The sequence below is a fragment of the Myotis nattereri genome (genome assembly GCF_964212035.1).
Source record: "Myotis nattereri genome assembly, chromosome: 9".
Taxonomy (NCBI): domain Eukaryota; kingdom Metazoa; phylum Chordata; class Mammalia; order Chiroptera; family Vespertilionidae; genus Myotis; species Myotis nattereri.
In genome coordinates, this window is record NC_138084.1 from 41,319,554 (window position 1) to 41,338,617 (window position 19,064).

Here is a 19,064-nt window from a genome sequence, read left to right on the forward strand (position 1 = left end):
CTCACACTCTTCCCCAGAACTCTCTCAGCTCCTGCCTTCTCAGAGACCCACAGAAAAGCAGTCAGGGAGAGAGGCCGGGGCTCTCAGCTCCATCTCTTCTGACCTAACAGAACAACGAGGTCACTCCCAACACTGATTTTATTGTTTTTATGATAGCAGAAATCATTGAGCACCTACAAAATTCCAGGCACTGCATCATGTATCCCTAACCCAAGAACAATGTTGCATGATGGCAAGTCTATGAATCTTCCCTATGTTATATGTGAGAAAACTGATGTCCCAAGGAGAAAAATAATGTTGCCAGCGTTTAACGGTTGACTGGTAAAGCAGAAATTTAACCTAGATTGTCTAACTCCAAGGCCTATACATTTTCCCTGATTTTAGCTGCTTTTAATTTTGTGCACCAGTGTAGTAAGTAGCCTAGCCTGTTGGAAAGCCTGGAACAATGGGTGGAGGTCTCAGGTACCGCTGCCAGCCTCTGTAGGAACATCTGTCAGAGAATGTGTTTAGAGAGAAGTCCAGAAATACCTGGGAAACTCTAGCTTCTGCTCCCAAGCCCAGAGAGGGAAGTCCAGCCTCAGAGGCAATGCTGTGACCAGCAAGGAGGTTGGAGTTCTTCACCCAATTTGTGGAAAAGCGCTTTTCCTAGTACTCCATCAGGGTGGTAGCCCCAGAATCACATCCACTCCAAATTATCATATTCTCTGTATTTGATAAAGCAGATGAACCCTTGCAGGGTCTTGTCCATTCTTTTTAGAATGGCCAAGATAAGAATAGAAAGATAGGAGAGTGCAATTTCTAACTCAATAGAAAGTGAGACTCCCAGCCCCAATCTACTCACACAAGTCAGCCTGGCCCTCCAAAATCACTCCTATGCAGAGCCCCAGGGTTCTGGTTCCTGCCACTCTACTTCCCAAGGAGGGCCAGAGCCAATCAGAGTCCCAAAGAGCTGGAAAGCTTGACCTAGTTGTCAGTGCCTATCACAGCTACTCTGGCTGCTGCCTCCACACAGGGAAGTATGGTGCAGTGGAAAGCCAGATCTGAGACTTTGATTGAAACACTGATTTCTTCAACAATTATTGATTGGCTGTCTACTGTGGACCAGACTGGTGACATTAAGATACAGAGTAAATAAGTCATAGTTCATCCCTCCAACAGTGCGAAGAAACTTAGACAATGAAGTGGCCACCACAGCACGTCATGGTAAATGCCAGGTCCAGGGTAACTACAAGGGCCTCAGGAGCAAAGAGACAATAGCTCACCAGGCTGTCATGCTCAGGGGGCTTCCTTAAGGAGGTGACATCTGAGCCAAGACTTGGGGGGCTAGTAGCAGTTAACTGGGCAGGCTCGGGGACATGGAGATGGCAACATTCAGTTAGACAACAAAAACATGTAGAGTGCCTACCATTTGCCCCAAACTGGAAAGATCACTGTTCTCAGGGAGCTCTTGCACTAAGAGAGTGATAACAAAAAATTAACAAATGAATAAGCGAGAAAACTTCAGACAAAGATAAGAACACTGAAGACAAGACAGAGCAATAAGAGGCAAAGGGTAGGGACTAGGTGCCCCTTTTTGAGATGGAAGTCACTGAAAGGCTCTCTGAGGAGGTGGCACATAAACTGAGAGCTGTGTGATGAAATATGCCAGCCATTTGAAGATCTAGGGACAGATTGTTACAGACAGAGGAGACAACAAGAGGAAAAGGTCTTGAGTCAAGAATGACTTTGAGGTTTCACAAAACAGAAAGAAGATCATTGTGGCTGGAGCATCAAGATCACAGGAGAATTTTAGATGAGGGCAGAGTGAAGAAAGGGACCAGATCATGTAGTGGCTTGCAGGCAAGGAGTTTTTTTTTCATTCTGAGTGACTTGGAGGAAATTAAGCAACAGACCTGATCCAATTTGTTTTCACAAGTGCCCTCTCACAAATGCAAAGACCCAGAGACTAAGAGAACATACCTGTTTGGGAAGCTGGAAGTGACTGAGTACAAGCCAGGGGACATTGCAGTGTAGACACGAATTCATTTTCTACATGGGCTGAAGACTAAACCCTGATTCTAGGCACAGAGCCCCAGGAAGATTGCTAAATCTCAATCTGAGCCGCTGACTCCTGACGCAGAGCATCCAATTAGCCTGGATCCCATTCAGAGCTCACACCCCAAACAGAGCTACAGCGTGACCCCCTAATCACAAGCTGAGCTTGGACCACACTACCAACCCGGAACTGGCCCTGTTCACACACCAAACCCCAATCTATTTCTAGCCCAGTTCCAACCCCATCTGTTCTCTGTCCCTCTTCATCTTCATTTAGGCCATCTCCTGCCAGGCTCTAGCTGGGCACCCCGTAAACGGATCACTGGAAAATTGCTTGAAAACTACCATCTGTGCTTCCCTTTACCACACAAACATAGAAATTGCTGAGGCTGTCTGTCATGTGAGTCAGGGGCCACCTTCATATCCCCAGCCCCACCCCTAAACTGGTTCTTCAGTCTGATTTCTCATTCACTCAGCAGGTCTGATGGGAGACCCCTAGCTACAAGCAGCCCTCATGCCCGGATGTACCCCTGCTTCCCTGCACTCACCTCAGCTGCACTGCAGGAACCTGTGCCCTTTTCTCCAGTACTTTTCCAGCAGAGGTCTGGCAGCTACACTGCAGTGCAGCCTCTCTGTCTCTGCCCCCTCCTTTGGACCTCTCTAATCAGGGTTATTTATTTGTTCCCTGTCTTATCTCCTCCTCCTTCTGCTTCTCCCTGCTGCGGGGAGGAGTACTGCCCAGAGGGTCTATCAGCAGGTATCCTTCATTAAACAACCGTGGGTCCTGTGTCCTTCTTGGCTTCTGTGTCCGGGGAAGGTATGCCTGGGGGATGGGGAAGGAGGGACAGAAAGAGCTGAGATCCCTAGAGATGGGCCCTGCGCCAGTTCCAAATGTGAAGTTAGACAGGGGAAATGAGCAAGGGAAGGCTACAAAAAAACTCATTTGTGTGTCCATGGTCTTTGTGAGGGGCTTTTCTCCACATTTCTTCCAAGGTTCATCAAACTCAGCCAGAGGAAAGGCTATATACGCTTTAAGAGAGACCCCATGATTAAGTGCCAGCTCATCACCTTCCTGAAGCTTTCTCTGTCCTCCACCTTCTTTCCATTGGTGGCACCTACTTGGGTCCTTACTAAGCCTAATGGACCCATCTGCCTTCCCCCAAAGCTCATTTTCTTTGTCTCCAGCCTTTGGGTCCTGTGTCTAGCTAACTCATACTAGTGGTCGCCAGGGACCATGCCTCTGCCTTCTTCTTTAGTCTTGGGTTTCTGAATGACTGGCTGAGGAAGAAGGCTGTGATTTCTTTAATTCTCCCCTAACCCCAACACCAGCCATATAAGACCAAGGACATCTGCTTTCTCTCTTAAGGACAAAAATAGCGAGAGAACATTTTAGGGAGTTGGAGAACAATTTGAATGTGAAAGTAAATACCTTACATATTTAAATAAGTTAAAAAAAAACATGTCTATAAATAAAGCAAAGTGAATTCTAGTTGATTTCTTCTTACTTTTTCTTGACTAATTTTACAACTGTAAGTTTTAAATTCACAACACAGGGTGTGCTTACTTTAAGCTGTGCACAAACAGATAATGTCATTTCAACTCAGACCACATCAAAACTCAGGAATACAAGAGCTCCGAGTACCTTCACACCTGCAGCCGGACACTTGTTGTCATCACCCTTGAACCACCTCCCATTTAGACTTACACTATGTGAAGACTTTGAAAATACCCCAGGAACTTCCATTGCTGGCCAAAGTGGAGTAACAGAAAGTAACATTCACCCAAAGAGACCTGAAGTGGACAATATATATAAAACAATGGTTTACGAGATACTGGATATCAGGCAACGAAGGACAGTGAGCCCTGAAACATGGGAAACACGTGAGGTGAACCTGTGGTTCCTCAGTTCACAGCCTTGAGAGAGTTTTCATGCTGTGGCACAGCAGCGGAGACCCCAGACAGAGGACACCTGAACTTGAGGCTATGGAGCTGAGAGTTCAGGAAGACCAAGCTAGCTAGAATTTGAATGCAGAGGATTAGAGATGAGAGATCTACACAGAGAGAGAACTCCAGAGATATGTAGAGGGTTCTCCTCAAAAATTCAGCTGAATACTGATCAGCACATGCATGGGAGCAAGTTGGGGAAAGTTCCACCAGAAAAGCTTAGATGTCGCATATCCAGTGCTCACTTAGGGTCCACCATAGTGACTTCAGCCAGACAAGAAAACTCTATGATTCATGACATAATGAGTGGAGAATACAAAATGATCTTGCCTCAGAAGTGAGAATATTGAACCAAACTCTGTCTACAATATAATGTTATGTTTGGATCATAATTGATCATTAATAGCTGCAGAAAGTACTTTGTGGACTTTATAAAATAGCACGAGTCAAACTAAGGACTATAATTTATTGAGAAAAGAAGAAGAGATGAGAGTGGATGGGGGAATAAGAGAGAATTTGTTTATGTAAAGTGAAGAAAGCGTTCAGCCTTTCCCTCTCTCCGAAAGGCCCCAGCCCCACAGCCATTGAGCACCTTATATGCCTGGTGCTGTAGACACAAAAACCTAGTCCTTGTCCTCAAGGGAGACATACAACTATCATATGGATATTTAAGTTCTATAACAGAGGATGAGCAAATGGTTACATAACTATTTAAGCTCTGTGACAGAGCGGTAAACATCCAGTTGGAATATAGAGCGTTAATTTTATGATAGAGGGAAGCCCAGAGACTGTGGGAGCCTGAGGAAGCCTTTAATCTGGTGAGCAATTAGCCAGGTTTTCCAACAGGCAACAGTTACTGCAGTTACCACCAGTTATTTAAATATAGAGAGTCTAGGGGACTCAGAGATGCCCGCAGATCTCCTGAGAAAGAAGGCCATGAGTCCGTCTAAAACCAGGGACATTGCAATATAGATCAGGGACGAGCTCTGGCCTTTGCACAGAATGTGGTTATAAAGAGTGAAGATGACTATACTTTTAAATGTTTTCCCCCATAATAAAGTAAGCATATCTTATTTTATTCACTTTATTATTTAAAACTACAGCAGGTCCTCAAATAATGTCATTTTATTGAACATCATTGATGTTATAATAATGTTATAATGTTGATGAGATGCTGCAGGAACTTAAGTCTTGCTTATATCAATTAGCCTGTGGTCAAATCCATTTCATTACAAGCGTTTCACTTAAAGTCACAAAATCTACCAATGACTTAAAGTGAGGAATGACTGTATTGGCACCAACATTTATTGATCACTTTCTATTTTCCATGTGTTTTCACATCTATTATTCTACTTAATCCCACAACCACCCACAGGAGCTGCAGTATGTTTCTGTTTTACAGTGCTTATAGTTTCCAAAATTACTGAGGTTCAGTAAGCTAAGTAACATGCCTAAATATTAAAGCTAGTGATCCTAACCTAGATGGCATCTCATTTTAACCCCACAATATCTCTTTTCTTGATATATATATCAACCACATTTAAAGGAATTTCTTGGCAAGGTTATGCTTTCATTGAATTGCACTGGTAAATTTGAATTTCACAGGGAAATGAATTTCAACTTCTATGAAAACAATTTATTAATAAATAAATAAAAAGTTGTTTTAATTAATGACAATAAGTCAGACCAAACTGGTGATGCACAATTTTGAGGCACCATTCACAAAGCCACAAGGTGGATATTTCCTAAAGCAATAAAACAAACATGAATATAATAGTTTATTGCACATTTACAATACTTGGCAATTTATAAAGGATGTTCATAGTATTTGAGCTTTACAACATCTATTATAGTTGCTATTATAGTTTCTCATTACACAGAAGAGGAAATGAGATCCAGGATGGTTATATAGTATACCACTTCATGATATTTTCAGGATTTTAACCTCATAAGTACTACTTTAGTATTCTTTCCTCTGCTTCAAATGAACCTACATTGTTTTCTTCACTGTCAACATTTTTTAAATTTTGTTTATTTTTTATTTTTTCATCAATGTAAACATTTTTTATTTCTAGGAGATGCCAGAGTCTTTACAATGTCTCATATCGGTGCCCCCCAACCCCTGCCCCAAAGGGATTGAGAGAGCCTCCCTAGAACCAATGACATTTAAACATGTTTGATAAACCAGCAAGGAAGGGAAGGGAGAGGAGACGATACTGGGACCTGATATTGAGGCAGGAGGCCAGGGATTTAGAGAGATCAATACCTCAGGAAGAGCAGGAAGTGTGGGAGGAAAGATGGGAAGTGGTAACAGAAGCACCTAAAATCCTGCGATCAGGAAAAAGAAGGTGTGGTCTGGCCTATGAAAAGATGTAAAGAGGAAGCAGTCTCCTTTCCTATCACTTCCAGAGGCTGAGCCATACCCATGCTGAGCCCAGACCATGAAACTGGGCCTTTGAGATTGCTCTCAGATTTGGAAATTACTTCCATAATCAGGACCTTAACTTCCTATTGCCACTCCTAATACATAGAGACATCATTCGATAATCACTGCCCAGAAACCCAGTTAGTGTACTCATTCTTGTGCCATATAATCCATACCTACCACACAAAGGAAGTGTGTCCTGCAGACAGTGGGTGGTGAGGGCCTGGGGCAGGGGGCAGAAGTGGGCTGGAGGGGGTTGGTGGGCCGGGGGAAGGGGACATGTATACTAGCAATACTTTCAACAATAAAGATTTTTTTTTAAGAAATGCATATATCTTTGAGCAGTCCAACGTTTATAGTTTTATCAGGTTTCATTTCAAGTGGCATCAAGAGAAGCTCTGAGAAAGGGTTTGATGAGGGATAGGAAGAGAGAAAATGAGATTAGTGAGAACACAAGGTGGGAATCAGTAAAGAGGTACTTATTCACCAAGAGAAAAATGGCGAGACCCATGACCTCTAAGTATCACCTGCATCAAAAGCATGATTAGAATTTTTCAATTTCCTTTTGGATCTCAGTGTAGAAGAAGAGGATATGAACAAAGGGAGAGGAAGATACAAGCATTTCAGGAATAACAGATTCGTTTTTCTTAGAAAGCATAATAAGAGTTCAAAAGATTAACAACAACAAAAAAGAAATGTATCCTAAAGTATATGCACCAGACGTATGCCTTAAAATACATTATTCACAAACACTGCATACACACACACACACAAACACACACGTGTACACACATATCCTTCAGATATTACATTCCACCTACATGCGACTAAAGACACATGTTTCACACAAAATGATTTCATATCACAAATACTAGTACTATGCACAACAGGCATAGGCCCAAAGATAAACATCACATAGCCATCCTAAACCATACATTCCATACACTCCTGCATATTACATATTCCACATTGTTACAAATATATAATATTTTACATTATACATATTATACTTTACATTTTCTATGTTACAAATATGAAGAAAAGATAGAGGCAACATTTTCATCAGGTATTCATAAAGATATTGTTCAACATTCTCAAATAGGTACATATCACATACCAAATAACAGAGACCACAAAAACACAATAAAGGTGCAATCAGATCTGTTATTCCTGAAATATATATCCCAAATCACAGCTATCACACTCACCAACTGCACAATTGGCCCCTTTCTTATGTATACACACACATTCACGCATACCACACACACGCACACACACTAAAAATCACATACACCCACATAAATATACCTACACACTCATTACCACACTCAGAATACACAGTACTCTTATGGAAAAGCAATCTCCAGTAGGACCATATAGATGAGCATTGGCAGTCTCCACATAAATACATCCACATGCATATAGAAATGTAAACACTTCATGTGAGCTGTCTCATCTCCTGTTACCATCTCCCTCCCCTCTCTTCAATTACTATCACCTTCCCCCATCCCACTTTGGGTTCAAAAAAGAAGCTTTATGACCAACACAGCTTTAATGACATGAGTTCATGGGAGTAATAATAATTAAAATCATATATCAAAACTGGAATTATCCTGAACTGTGGCATTTATAGCCTTAGTGTGTAAAAACTGTATGTTTTCTAGTTGGAGGAGGGATATAAGGCAAGGCCACCAGAGCAGAGCCACTAGGGTAACCATTCTCCAGGATGGCTAGTTCAGACTGAGTCATAAGTTCTCATATATTGACACATTCCTAGAAACAGAATTCAAGATCCATTTAGATAACTAAATGACAGCCCAGTGGAATGGATGATCCAAACACCAAGACCGTGAACAGGATCCTTGTCCTCCCATATTTGGTAGGAATATAGGACACTGGGAAGGTTAACCTGCTCACCTGCCACCCTGTGAGAACATGTGGAGGACCCGTGAACGGATCTCCTTGGTCTTGGCTCCATAGACAATGGGGTTGACCACAGGTGGTAGTAGAAGATAAATATTAGCCATCATCACATGGAGCAGGGAGGTAGGGCCACCCAGCCTATGCACCACTGAGAGCCCAATTAGGGGTACGTAGAAGACCAACACAGCACAGAGATGGGAGATGCAGGTGTTGAAAGCCTTGAGTGCAGCCCCCTGAGAAGACAGCTCCAACACAGCCCTCAGGATGAGGATGTAGGAGAAGCCAATGAGGAGGGAATCCACACCCATGACTGAGAGGATGATGAAGAGTCCATACACTACATTGACCGTGGTGTCAGTACAGGACAGCTTCATAATATCTTGGTGCAAACAGAAGGAGTGTGTGACAGTATGTGCTCGGCAGTATGACAACCGCTTCAGGATGAAGGGCAGTGGGAAGAAGAATGCAAATCCCCTGGTCAGGGCAGCTAGTCCAATCTTGGCGACAGTAGGCCCTGTGAGCACAGAAGCATGGCGCAGTGGGTGGCAGATGGCTACAAAGCGATCAAAAGCCATAGCCAGCAGAACAGCTGACTCCATGGCTGACAGAGCATGAATAAGGAACATCTGGGCCAGACAAACATTGAATTCAATCTCCTGGATACCTGTCAGGAAGAGGCTGGCCATCTTGGGCATGGTGACAGAGGAGAGGACTAGGTCAATGGTAGAAAGCATGGCCAGGAAGAGGTACATGGGCTCATGCAGGCGCCTTTCTATGCGGATGATGAAGACAATGGCCAGGTTGCCCAGGGTGGCCAAAGCATACATAAAGCACAGTGGGAAAGCCAGCCAAAAGTGCGTGTTAGGTCCCAGGCCAGGAATGCCCACCAGCAGGAAGTATGCTGGGTGGACCACAGTTCCATTTGGAGTAGCCATGACAGGACCTAAGAGCTGAAGCTTTTGCATCCAAGTCTAACAACTATGAAAGTGAAAAAGAAACATTTTCAGTTAGTGGCTCAGCAGAGAGAAGGAACATAAGGGCAGGGCACTGAAGTACTGAAGTAACAAAGAGAAAGACTGAGTATTTCTAGTACACTAATTCTGAACTCCATCTTCCCTCTACTCTAATCCTCCTTGTGCATCCCTCCCTGGAGGTCCCATTAATCCAGTGTGTGATGACGCACTCGGAAAGCATATTCAACAGCTCTTCATTTCCAGAGCTGACCAGGGGCACTGCTCTTGGCCACTTCCCCAACAGAGTAGACTGGCTTGCATAGAACTCCCATGTACACTAACCCCAGCTCTTCTAGCACATGTGAGGTTAGAGTTGGTTTGAATTTAGAGTTTGAGCTTCAGGCTGTAGTTACCTTTAAGACTACTCTGATCTGATTTAGGGCAGGAATCAGGGATTGAGTCTGGGACTAGATTTCAAGAAACAAATTTTTATTTAGGCCTGAGCAGCATTTCTCAGACTTCCCTGATAGATTCATCTGAAGCAGTTACTGAGAACTTACCCCCAGGTCCTACTCCAGAATTTCCAGGGGAGGGGGTCCAGAAATCCAGTTAAAAAACAAAACAGCCCTGACTGGTTTGGCTCAGTGGATAGAGTGTCGGCCTGCAGACTAAAGGGTCCCAGGTTCGATGCCAGTCAAGGGCATGTACCTTGGTTGCAGGCACATCCCCAGTAGGGGGTGTGCAGGAGGCAGCTGATCGATGTTTCTCTCTCATCAATGTTTCTAACTCTCTATCCCTCTCCCTTCCTCTCTGTAAAAAATCAATAAAATATATTTTTTAAAAAACAACAACAACAAAAAACATCATACCCTTCTCCCAAACTGGTTTGTTTTTAATCTAAGAAGTTTGGGAAAAGCTAATCTGGAGTTCTCGGGGAGATGAGGGTGAAGAAAAACTGTTCTTTCTAGTCCCAAGAAAGAACAGACTCAAAAAAAAGAACAGACTGTTTCATCAGGATTTCTCAAGGCCCACATAACCGTCAGACCCAGATTCTGCTTGTCTGGGGTGTAACATGTAAACCAGGTGCATCTGAGACATGGAAATAACATCAGTCCATGTGGCTGGTGGTGCAATCTGGTGTCCACAGGCACACCTTTCTCCCTCCACTACTCTCCCTCGTGAACCCACAACATCCCAGGCTCAATTTCTTTTCTCTACACAGACCACTCTACTCTAAGCCTCTGTCCTGAGATCCAGACCCATATAACCTGCTTCCTCTTCATACTTCTACTTGATATACTATCCTCATACCCATCTTGCCCCAAAGAGGACTTTTTCTGAATGGTAACACTCTGTGACCCAAGTCATCTAGTCCCAGCTTGATTTCTCTGCTCTTTCACCTCTAGGTGTGATTTTTTTTTTACCAATTAATCTATTACAGCCTTTTCCCTTATTTAACACACCCTCTCTCTCTCCCAACCTCATTACATCATCCACTCTGCTCTGATTATGAAAAGTGCTTCCTATCTCACCTTCCTGGCTTTAAACCCAGTCTGTGTCAATCCACCTTTCACATCACTACCACCTACACAGCAAACTTGCCATGTCAGGCTTCTAGTCAGCAAGTTACAGGTGACTCCCAAAGCCTTCAAGATAGAGTTGAAATCACCTGGTCTGCATTAAAGGCCATTCGCAGTGTGGCTCCAGCTTAACCTTCCAGCCATCAGTTTCCTTCTTCATTACCAATCACCACCACCACCACCACCACACATATTTTTCCTGGGTAAATTAATTTCGCTTGCCTTGTTTCTTCAGTGAAGGGTGGGAGGCAGGAACTGGGGAGTTTGAAGTTAGGAAGAGGTCTCAGAATGGCTTGAAGAAATTCCTCTTTGGGTAGGTCCCTGAACAAGGTCTGAAATTCAGGCCTCTGTGGTCTGGGAGGAGTAGGAGCAGGCAGACTCTCCAAGCAACCGGGCTGTCTCAGCAAAGGCCAGGCTTCCTCAGAAATGCCTCCTATCCTACAGTCTCTGTGGCAAGCCTCACCTACCCTACCTGAGCTGAGCCTAACGCACTCACCTACAGTATCTCTGTCCAAAGCCACCGCCCATATATAGCTTTTCTGGAGCCCTAGGGAGTGTGAGAGATAATGAAGAGTGAATTACTCCAGGCTCCCTGGAGCCACGCTCTGCTCAGGTGCCCCCGGAAAGCTGAGCCCTGAGTTCTACCCAAAGGGGCTGCGCTGTGTTACTATTCTAAGGCCAGCTCAGGAGACTAGAGGGAAGGCAAGTGCCGTAGGTTGGACAGAAGAAGAGGAATGACCCGGAGCTACTGGAATGGCAGTGTGGGCACACACTAGAAAACACACAGACAAGGATATTCTTACTCACGCTTAGAATGTACTGTCCAGGGGTATCCAGAGCTGTGCTCAGGCAGCTTCTCGCTTATTGATACTGCCCTCTAGTGGTAGTCTTGGGGAGTTGCAGCCCCTTAAGGTCCTAAGGAAGCAACTCATTCCACAGTACTATGCTGCCCCTTAGCTCTCCCTTCCTCTCAAGACAACTCTTTCTTCCTTGAACCACTAATCGCCGGCTTCTGTTCTCCAGCGCTACACACACACACACACACACACACACACACACACACACACACACGGTAATGTATGTAGGACTCAGACTTGTGTCCAAATCCAAGCCCAACCACTTACTAATGGCATCAACCACTTACTAATGGCATGACTACTCCTAGCCTCAGTTTGAAGAGAAAAATAAAATACTAGCAACTCTCCGTGGATGTTTGTGCTCATTATTATTATTCAAAGCAACTGGAAGAGCCACTGGCATAAGAGAAAATCCAGTTGAGATAGTGCTACAACAGCCAGAGGAAGAAGATACATTGGAAGGAAGAGAGGGCAGCAGTGCAGAGGCTGCTGGGAGATCAGGCAGTTTATAGACTGAAAATAGAGAAGGTACTGGTTACCTTGGGATAAGTGTTGAGGTAAGCTGGTAGGAATAGAATCTTAAATGAAGTAGAGTGAGGAGTATGTTGGGAAGAAATGGAGAACATGGATGTAGATAACTTTTTAAATAATTTTGTACATGAAGAGAAGCAGTGAAATAGGCAATATGTGAAGAATTGATAGATCAAAGGAGAGTTTTAAAATGTGTATTTTGGAGCTAGAAGAGATTGAACACAAATGTCAACAAGATGGAGTTAATTGAGAGGCTCTCTGTCCTTTACTTCTCACATCACTAGAAAGTACACCTGTGTCACTTGGAGTTCTTCAAGGCTATGACCGTGGTTGATCCTCTGTCTTTCCCTCTCTACATGGTAACCATGAGTGGAGTGGGAGCAATATCACCTGCTCCCATAGTTTTTATCTCCCAAACAATCCAGACCAACATCCTGAGCTCAAGGCATGGCAATGTCTATAGGACATCACCATTTAGGTGTCCCTAAGGGACCTCAAACTCAGCCCCTCCAACTAAACTCTGGTCCCAGTCTGTGCCCCCAGTGTGGGTTTTTTGTTCCTTGTCACAGAAATGATTCTGTTGCCCAAGCCAGAAATCTAGAAGCCATCTTTTCCTCCTTCTCCTTGTCTCTCTCTCTCTCACCTCCCCCTCCAAACACATCCAGTCAAGCACCAAGTCCTTTTCATACAGATGGCCAATAGACATATGAAAAGATTCTCAACATGGCTAATTGTTAGAAAAATGCAAATTAAAACCACAATGAGACATCACCTCACACCTGTCAAAATGGCTATCTTTAGTAAATCAACAAACAACAAGTATTGGTGAGGATGCAGAAAAAAGGGAACTCTTGTGCACTATTGGTGGAAATGCAGATTGATGCTGCCACCATGGAAAACAGTATGGAGGTTCCTCAAAAAGTTAAAAATGGGTTGCTTTATGACCCAACAATTCCACTGTAGGGATTTATCCAAAGAAACACTAATTTGAAAGACTATATGCACCCCTATATTTATCGCAGTGTTATTTACAATAGCCAACATGTGGAAGCAATCCAAGTGCCCATCAACAGATGAGTGGATAAAAAAGCTGTGGTACATATATAATGGAATATTACTCAGACATAAAAAAAATGAAATCTTACCATTTGCAATAGCATGAATGGCCCGAAAAGGTATTATACCCAGTGGAATAAGTCAATTAGAGAAAAACAAATACCATATGATTTCACTTATGTGTGTAATCTTAAGAATAAAATAAATGAGCAAACAAAATTGAAGACACAGAGAGTAAGCCCAGTCCCCCAACAGTGAACTCCCCCTACCAGAGAGGAGGAGCCATTGAGGGACTGGGTGAAAGAGGTGAAGGGATTAAGAAGTACAAATTGGTAATTATAAAATAGTCACAGGATGTAAAGTACAACATAGGGAAAAGAGTCAATAATATTTTAGTAAATATGTATGGTGTCAAGTGGGTGCTGGAATAATCCAAGGGGACACTTTGTAAAGTCTATAATTGTCTAACCACACTTGAAACCAATACAAAATGATATTGAAATTATACTGCAACTGAAAAATAATTTTAAAAAATCATCAAGTTGTCTTTGTTTTCCTCCTGGATAGCTCATGAATTCGATTATTTTTCTCCATCTCCTTTGCCTTTACTCCAGTTCAAGCCAAAATAAGCTCTTGCCTAGATCATCAGAATAACTCGTTCACTGGCCAGCCTCCTTGAATATTTTTCCTATGTGGCCCGTGCGACCTTCAAAGCACAAATCAGTCTGTAGTATCTTCCCAGTGACATAGTGCCGCGAGCCGGTCCATCCTTGCTGTTTCAAGGGACCTGGCATATATAGCATACTGTTCTTAATATGTTTGCTCCCCTTAGCGCTGTGTGTTTTAACCAAGGTCACCTCTCCGAGAAAGGTTGTTTCCCCAGGTAGGAATTTTTCCCTGAAGTCAGGGAGGGGATGCCTCTCCTAGAAAGGTTGTTTCCCCAGGTAGGAATTTTTCCCTGAAGTAAGGGAGGGGATGAAACTCCTTAACTAAGTGCCAGGCGGGTAGTTAATCACTACAAACAATCATGCTTAAGCTACATAATCTTTACTCCCTGGAATGGAGATAAGAAACGCCCTAACCTTTGTAATAGAGATTGATAGGATTGAATCAACTGGTATAAATACAGTTGTAACAAGACAGCAAGACACAGAACTTAGGAGACAGAAAGAAGACAGCACCTACACAGAACCTACAGACAGAAGAACTTCACTGGAGAGAACATGGCAAAAGATCCTGGACTGAACCTGACTACAGAAATTGGCAAGAGAACCTGACTAGAACCTGGTGACTGAACTTGGCTGGAGAACCTGGACAGAACCTGGCTGGAGAACCTAGCGAGGGAACATGGCTACAGAACCTGGCTGGAGAATCTGGAGATCCTGGCTAGGCTGATGATCAACTGAACGTTGCCTCCGTGTCATTCCTACTTCGCCGACTCCGTCCACACCTTTGGGGACCCCTGGACCTGCTGGGGCAGGACCCCGGCATCTGGCGCCCGAACAGGGACCCCTAGGTAAGCACCCCACACTCGGGACGGATAGGACTCCACCGTAGGAAGAGGGTGGATAGTCTTTGCCGACTCCGTCCACACCTTTGGGAACTCCTGGAACAGGATTCCCCTAGGTAAGCCCTCCACCCCCATTGAAAACCCCACACTCGGGACGGATAGGACTCCACCAGGGTACTGCAGACCCCCCTACAGAGGATAAGTAGGGTAAGAAGGTGGATAGTACAGAACTCAGATTGAGAAGATGTGCCATACTGAGTCCAAAGAAAGAAGACTCTGTATTGATCTTTTAACACATATGCTTGCTAGCAGAGGAATTAAGGTTACTCCCAGTCAGACAGAACGTTTTATACAAGAAATATGTCCATGCTTTTCTGAGGAAGGAAAGGTAAATGTAATGGCATGGGAGAAGGTAGGCCCAAGGAGCCTTATCCTTAACCCCACTGCAGCCTTTCCACCCTGGGAAAGTGCAGGATTGGCAAGCTCTCCCTGGGGTGATAGATCATGACTCAGGTAATAGCGGAAAGCGTCAATCCTACTCTTAAAATGGATACAAGAGAGCATTTGGGGTTTTTCTTTTTAATGCCTGCTTTTAAAAAATAAAAAAGGGGGAATTTGCCGGGAGCCGGTCCATCCTTGCTGTTTCAAGGGACCTGGCATATATAGCATACTGTTCTTAATATGTTTGCTCCCCTTAGCGCTGTGTGTTTTAACCAAGGTCACCTCTCCGAGAAAGGTTGTTTCCCCAGGTAGGAATTTTTCCCTGAAGTCAGGGAGGGGATGCCTCTCCTAGAAAGGTTGTTTCCCCAGGTAGGAATTTTTCCCTGAAGTAAGGGAGGGGATGAAACTCCTTAACTAAGTGCCAGGCGGGTAGTTAATCACTACAAACAATCATGCTTAAGCTACATAATCTTTACTCCCTGGAATGGAGATAAGAAACGCCCTAACCTTTGTAATAGAGATTGATAGGATTGAATCAACTGGTATAAATACAGTTGTAACAAGACAGCAAGACACAGAACTTAGGAGACAGAAAGAAGACAGCACCTACACAGAACCTACAGACAGAAGAACTTCACTGGAGAGAACATGGCAAAAGATCCTGGACTGAACCTGACTACAGAAATTGGCAAGAGAACCTGACTAGAACCTGGTGACTGAACTTGGCTGGAGAACCTGGACAGAACCTGGCTGGAGAACCTAGCGAGGGAACATGGCTACAGAACCTGGCTGGAGAATCTGGAGATCCTGGCTAGGCTGATGATCAACTGAACGTTGCCTCCGTGTCATTCCTACTTCGCCGACTCCGTCCACACCTTTGGGGACCCCTGGACCTGCTGGGGCAGGACCCCGGCAACATAGAATGAAAAGTTTTGGTAACAACATTAGGCATCATACTTCTTACCCCAGTTCATAAAGCCTCCATGAATCACCTCTGTGTACGTCTATATCCCATCACCAGCAAGTCTACCTCCCTTTTGCATACGGAGTCCCAGATGTACCAAAATTATCCTATGGCTACAATGTGCCAAGCCTTCTCTCACCTTTCAGCTTTCACATATTTTTACCCATCGGAAGGACATTAATTTTACTCCCTGTTCTAATACTTAGCCTTCAGGTGTCTGTTTAAACTTCCTTGCTTAAGGAGATCTTTCCTGACTCCTAATCTTGATGGAACCACTTTATTCTTTTCCTTTTGTTTAACTGAAAGCATTTAACATTATGAAATTAACTTTTTTCATACCTCTGAGCAATCTTATCCTTCTTTTTGGTGGGGGGCGGGATGGACACTGATGTGCATATTTAAAGGAGGAGGTTTATAGATTCCTTTTCAATTCACTCTTAATGCAGAAATTATTGGTCTTCTTGTTAATGTTCACTCATAACTCACATTTCTATTACTTCAATTGAGACATGTTTAATGGGAAGGTCCCCTTACATTTTTGGTAGCAACATCAAGCACCATGCTGGTTCCATTTTTAAATGGCTATTTTTCAAAGGAACTTTTCAAACAGTGTCTCACCTGTTACAGTAATAAGAATACTGAGTAAGGTAGACCTAGGTATAGCTTTTAAAATAATACTCTGTCCCTCTATTTTGTTTCAATATTTTCACAAGGCAAGAATGCCCACTATCACTATCACTTCTATTCAACATGGTATTGAATATTCTAGCCACAGCTATCAGACAAGAAAAAGAAATAAAAGGCATTCATATTAGAAAGAAAGAAGTAAAACTTTATTTGCAGATGACATAATACTCTAGTATAGAAAACCCTAAAGAGTCCACCAAGAAACTATTAGAACTAATAAATGAATTCAGCAGGATACAGAATTAATATATGAAATCTGTTGTGTTCTATACATAAATAATGAATAATTAGGAGATATTAATAAAACAATTCCACTTACAATTGCCGGGAGCCGGTCCATCCTTGCTGTTTCAAAGGACCTGGCATATATGGCATACTGTTCTTAATATGTTTGCTCACCTTCTTGGCACTATGTGTTTTAACCAAGGTCTCTGAGAAAGGTTGTTTCCCCAGGTAGGGATTTTCCCCTGAAGTTAGGGAGGGAATAAAACCCCTCAACTAAGTGCCAGGCGGGTAATTAATCACTTTAACTACGAACAATCATGCTTAAGCTACATAATCTTTACTCCCTGGAATGGAGATAAGAAACGCCCTACCCTTTGTAATAGAGATTGATAGGATTGAATCATCAACTGGTATAAATACAGATGTAACAAGACAGCAAGACTCAGAACTTAGAAGACAGAGAGAGAGACAGAAATTGGCACAGAACCTACACAGAACGTTCGTTCTCTAGAGACAGAAGAACTTCGCTGGAGAGAACATGGCAAAAGATCCTGGACAGAAACTGGCCTCAGAACCTAGAGACAGAACCTAGCGAGAGAACATGGCAAAAGATCCTGGACTGAACCTGACTACAGAAATTGGCAAGAGAACCTGACTAGAACCTGGTGACTGAACCTGGCTGGAGAACATGGACAGAACCTGGCTGGAGAACCTAGCGAGGGAACTTGGCTACAGAACCTGGCTGGAGAACCTGGAGAACCTGGCTGGAGAACCTAGCGAGGGAACATGGCTACAGAACCTGGCTGGAGAACCTGGCTGGAGAACCTAGCAAGAGACCATGGACACAGAACCTGGCTGGAGATCCTAAACAGAACTTCGCTGGAGATCCAGGGCAGAACCTCTCTGGAGATCCAGACCAGAACTTCGCTGGAGATCCTGACCAGATCCTGGCTAGAAATCCTGGCTAGGCTGCTGATCAACTGAACACTGTCTCCGTGTCATTCCTTCTTTGCCGACTCCGTCCACACTTTTGGGGACCCCTGGACCTGCTGGGGTTGGACCCCAGCATACAATTGCATCAGAAACATAAATACTTAGGAATAAATTTAACCAAGAAAGTGAAAAAACTGTTCTCTGAAAACTGTAAGATATTGAAGAAATAAATTAAAGAAGATACAAATAAATGGAAGAATATACCTTGCTCATGGGTTAGGAGGATTAATATTATTAAAATGTCCTTACTACCTAAAACAATACATAGATTCAATGCAACCCCTATTAAAATACCAATGGTGCTCTCAGTATTAAAACATCTAATACTACAATTTATATGGAACCACAAAAGACCCCGAATAGCACAAAGAAATCTGGAGAAAGAACAAAGTGGAAGGTATCACACTCCCTGATGTCAAATTATACTTCAAAACTACAATAATCAAAACATGTGGTACTAGAAGGAGACTTGACTTGGGATGGTGAACACACAATACAATCAATATACAGATGACATATCATAGAATTGTGTATCTGAAAACTATGTCATCTTATTAACCAATGTCACCCCAATAAATTCAATTAAAAAAACAGTATGGTATTGGCATAAAAACAAATACAATGTATATAGGTCAATGGCACAAAATAGAGAGCCCAAAAAAAATCCTCACTTATATGGTCCATTAATCTATGAAAAAGGAGGCAAGACTATACAATGAAGTAGACAGTCTCTTCAGTAAATGATTACTAGAAAATACATAGAAAAAAATGAACTTGAACCACTTTCTTATGTCATATATAAAAATAACCTCAAAATGGATTAAATAATTAAATGTAATACCTGAAATCATCAAAATCCTTCTATCTATAGGTTTCAGAATTCCTCTGCTGAATATTTTGACACAGATTAATTATCAAGGTCCCTTTTTACTATATTGTAG

At 43.1% G+C, this 19,064-nt stretch overlaps 1 protein-coding gene across 1 annotated transcript in view; it reads right to left on the reverse strand.

Moving 5' to 3' along the window:
• Positions 1–8,316: 8,316 nt before the first annotated feature.
• Positions 8,317–19,064, reverse strand: part of LOC308525481 (olfactory receptor 51D1-like) — a gene marked incomplete at both ends in the record, with an annotated part of 34,390 nt that continues 23,642 nt past the window's right edge. Inside the window, one exon of the mRNA XM_081100295.1 lies at positions 8,317–9,297. Coding sequence (XP_080956421.1) covers positions 8,317–9,297 — 981 coding nt within the window. The remainder of the gene's footprint in view (positions 9,298–19,064) is intronic.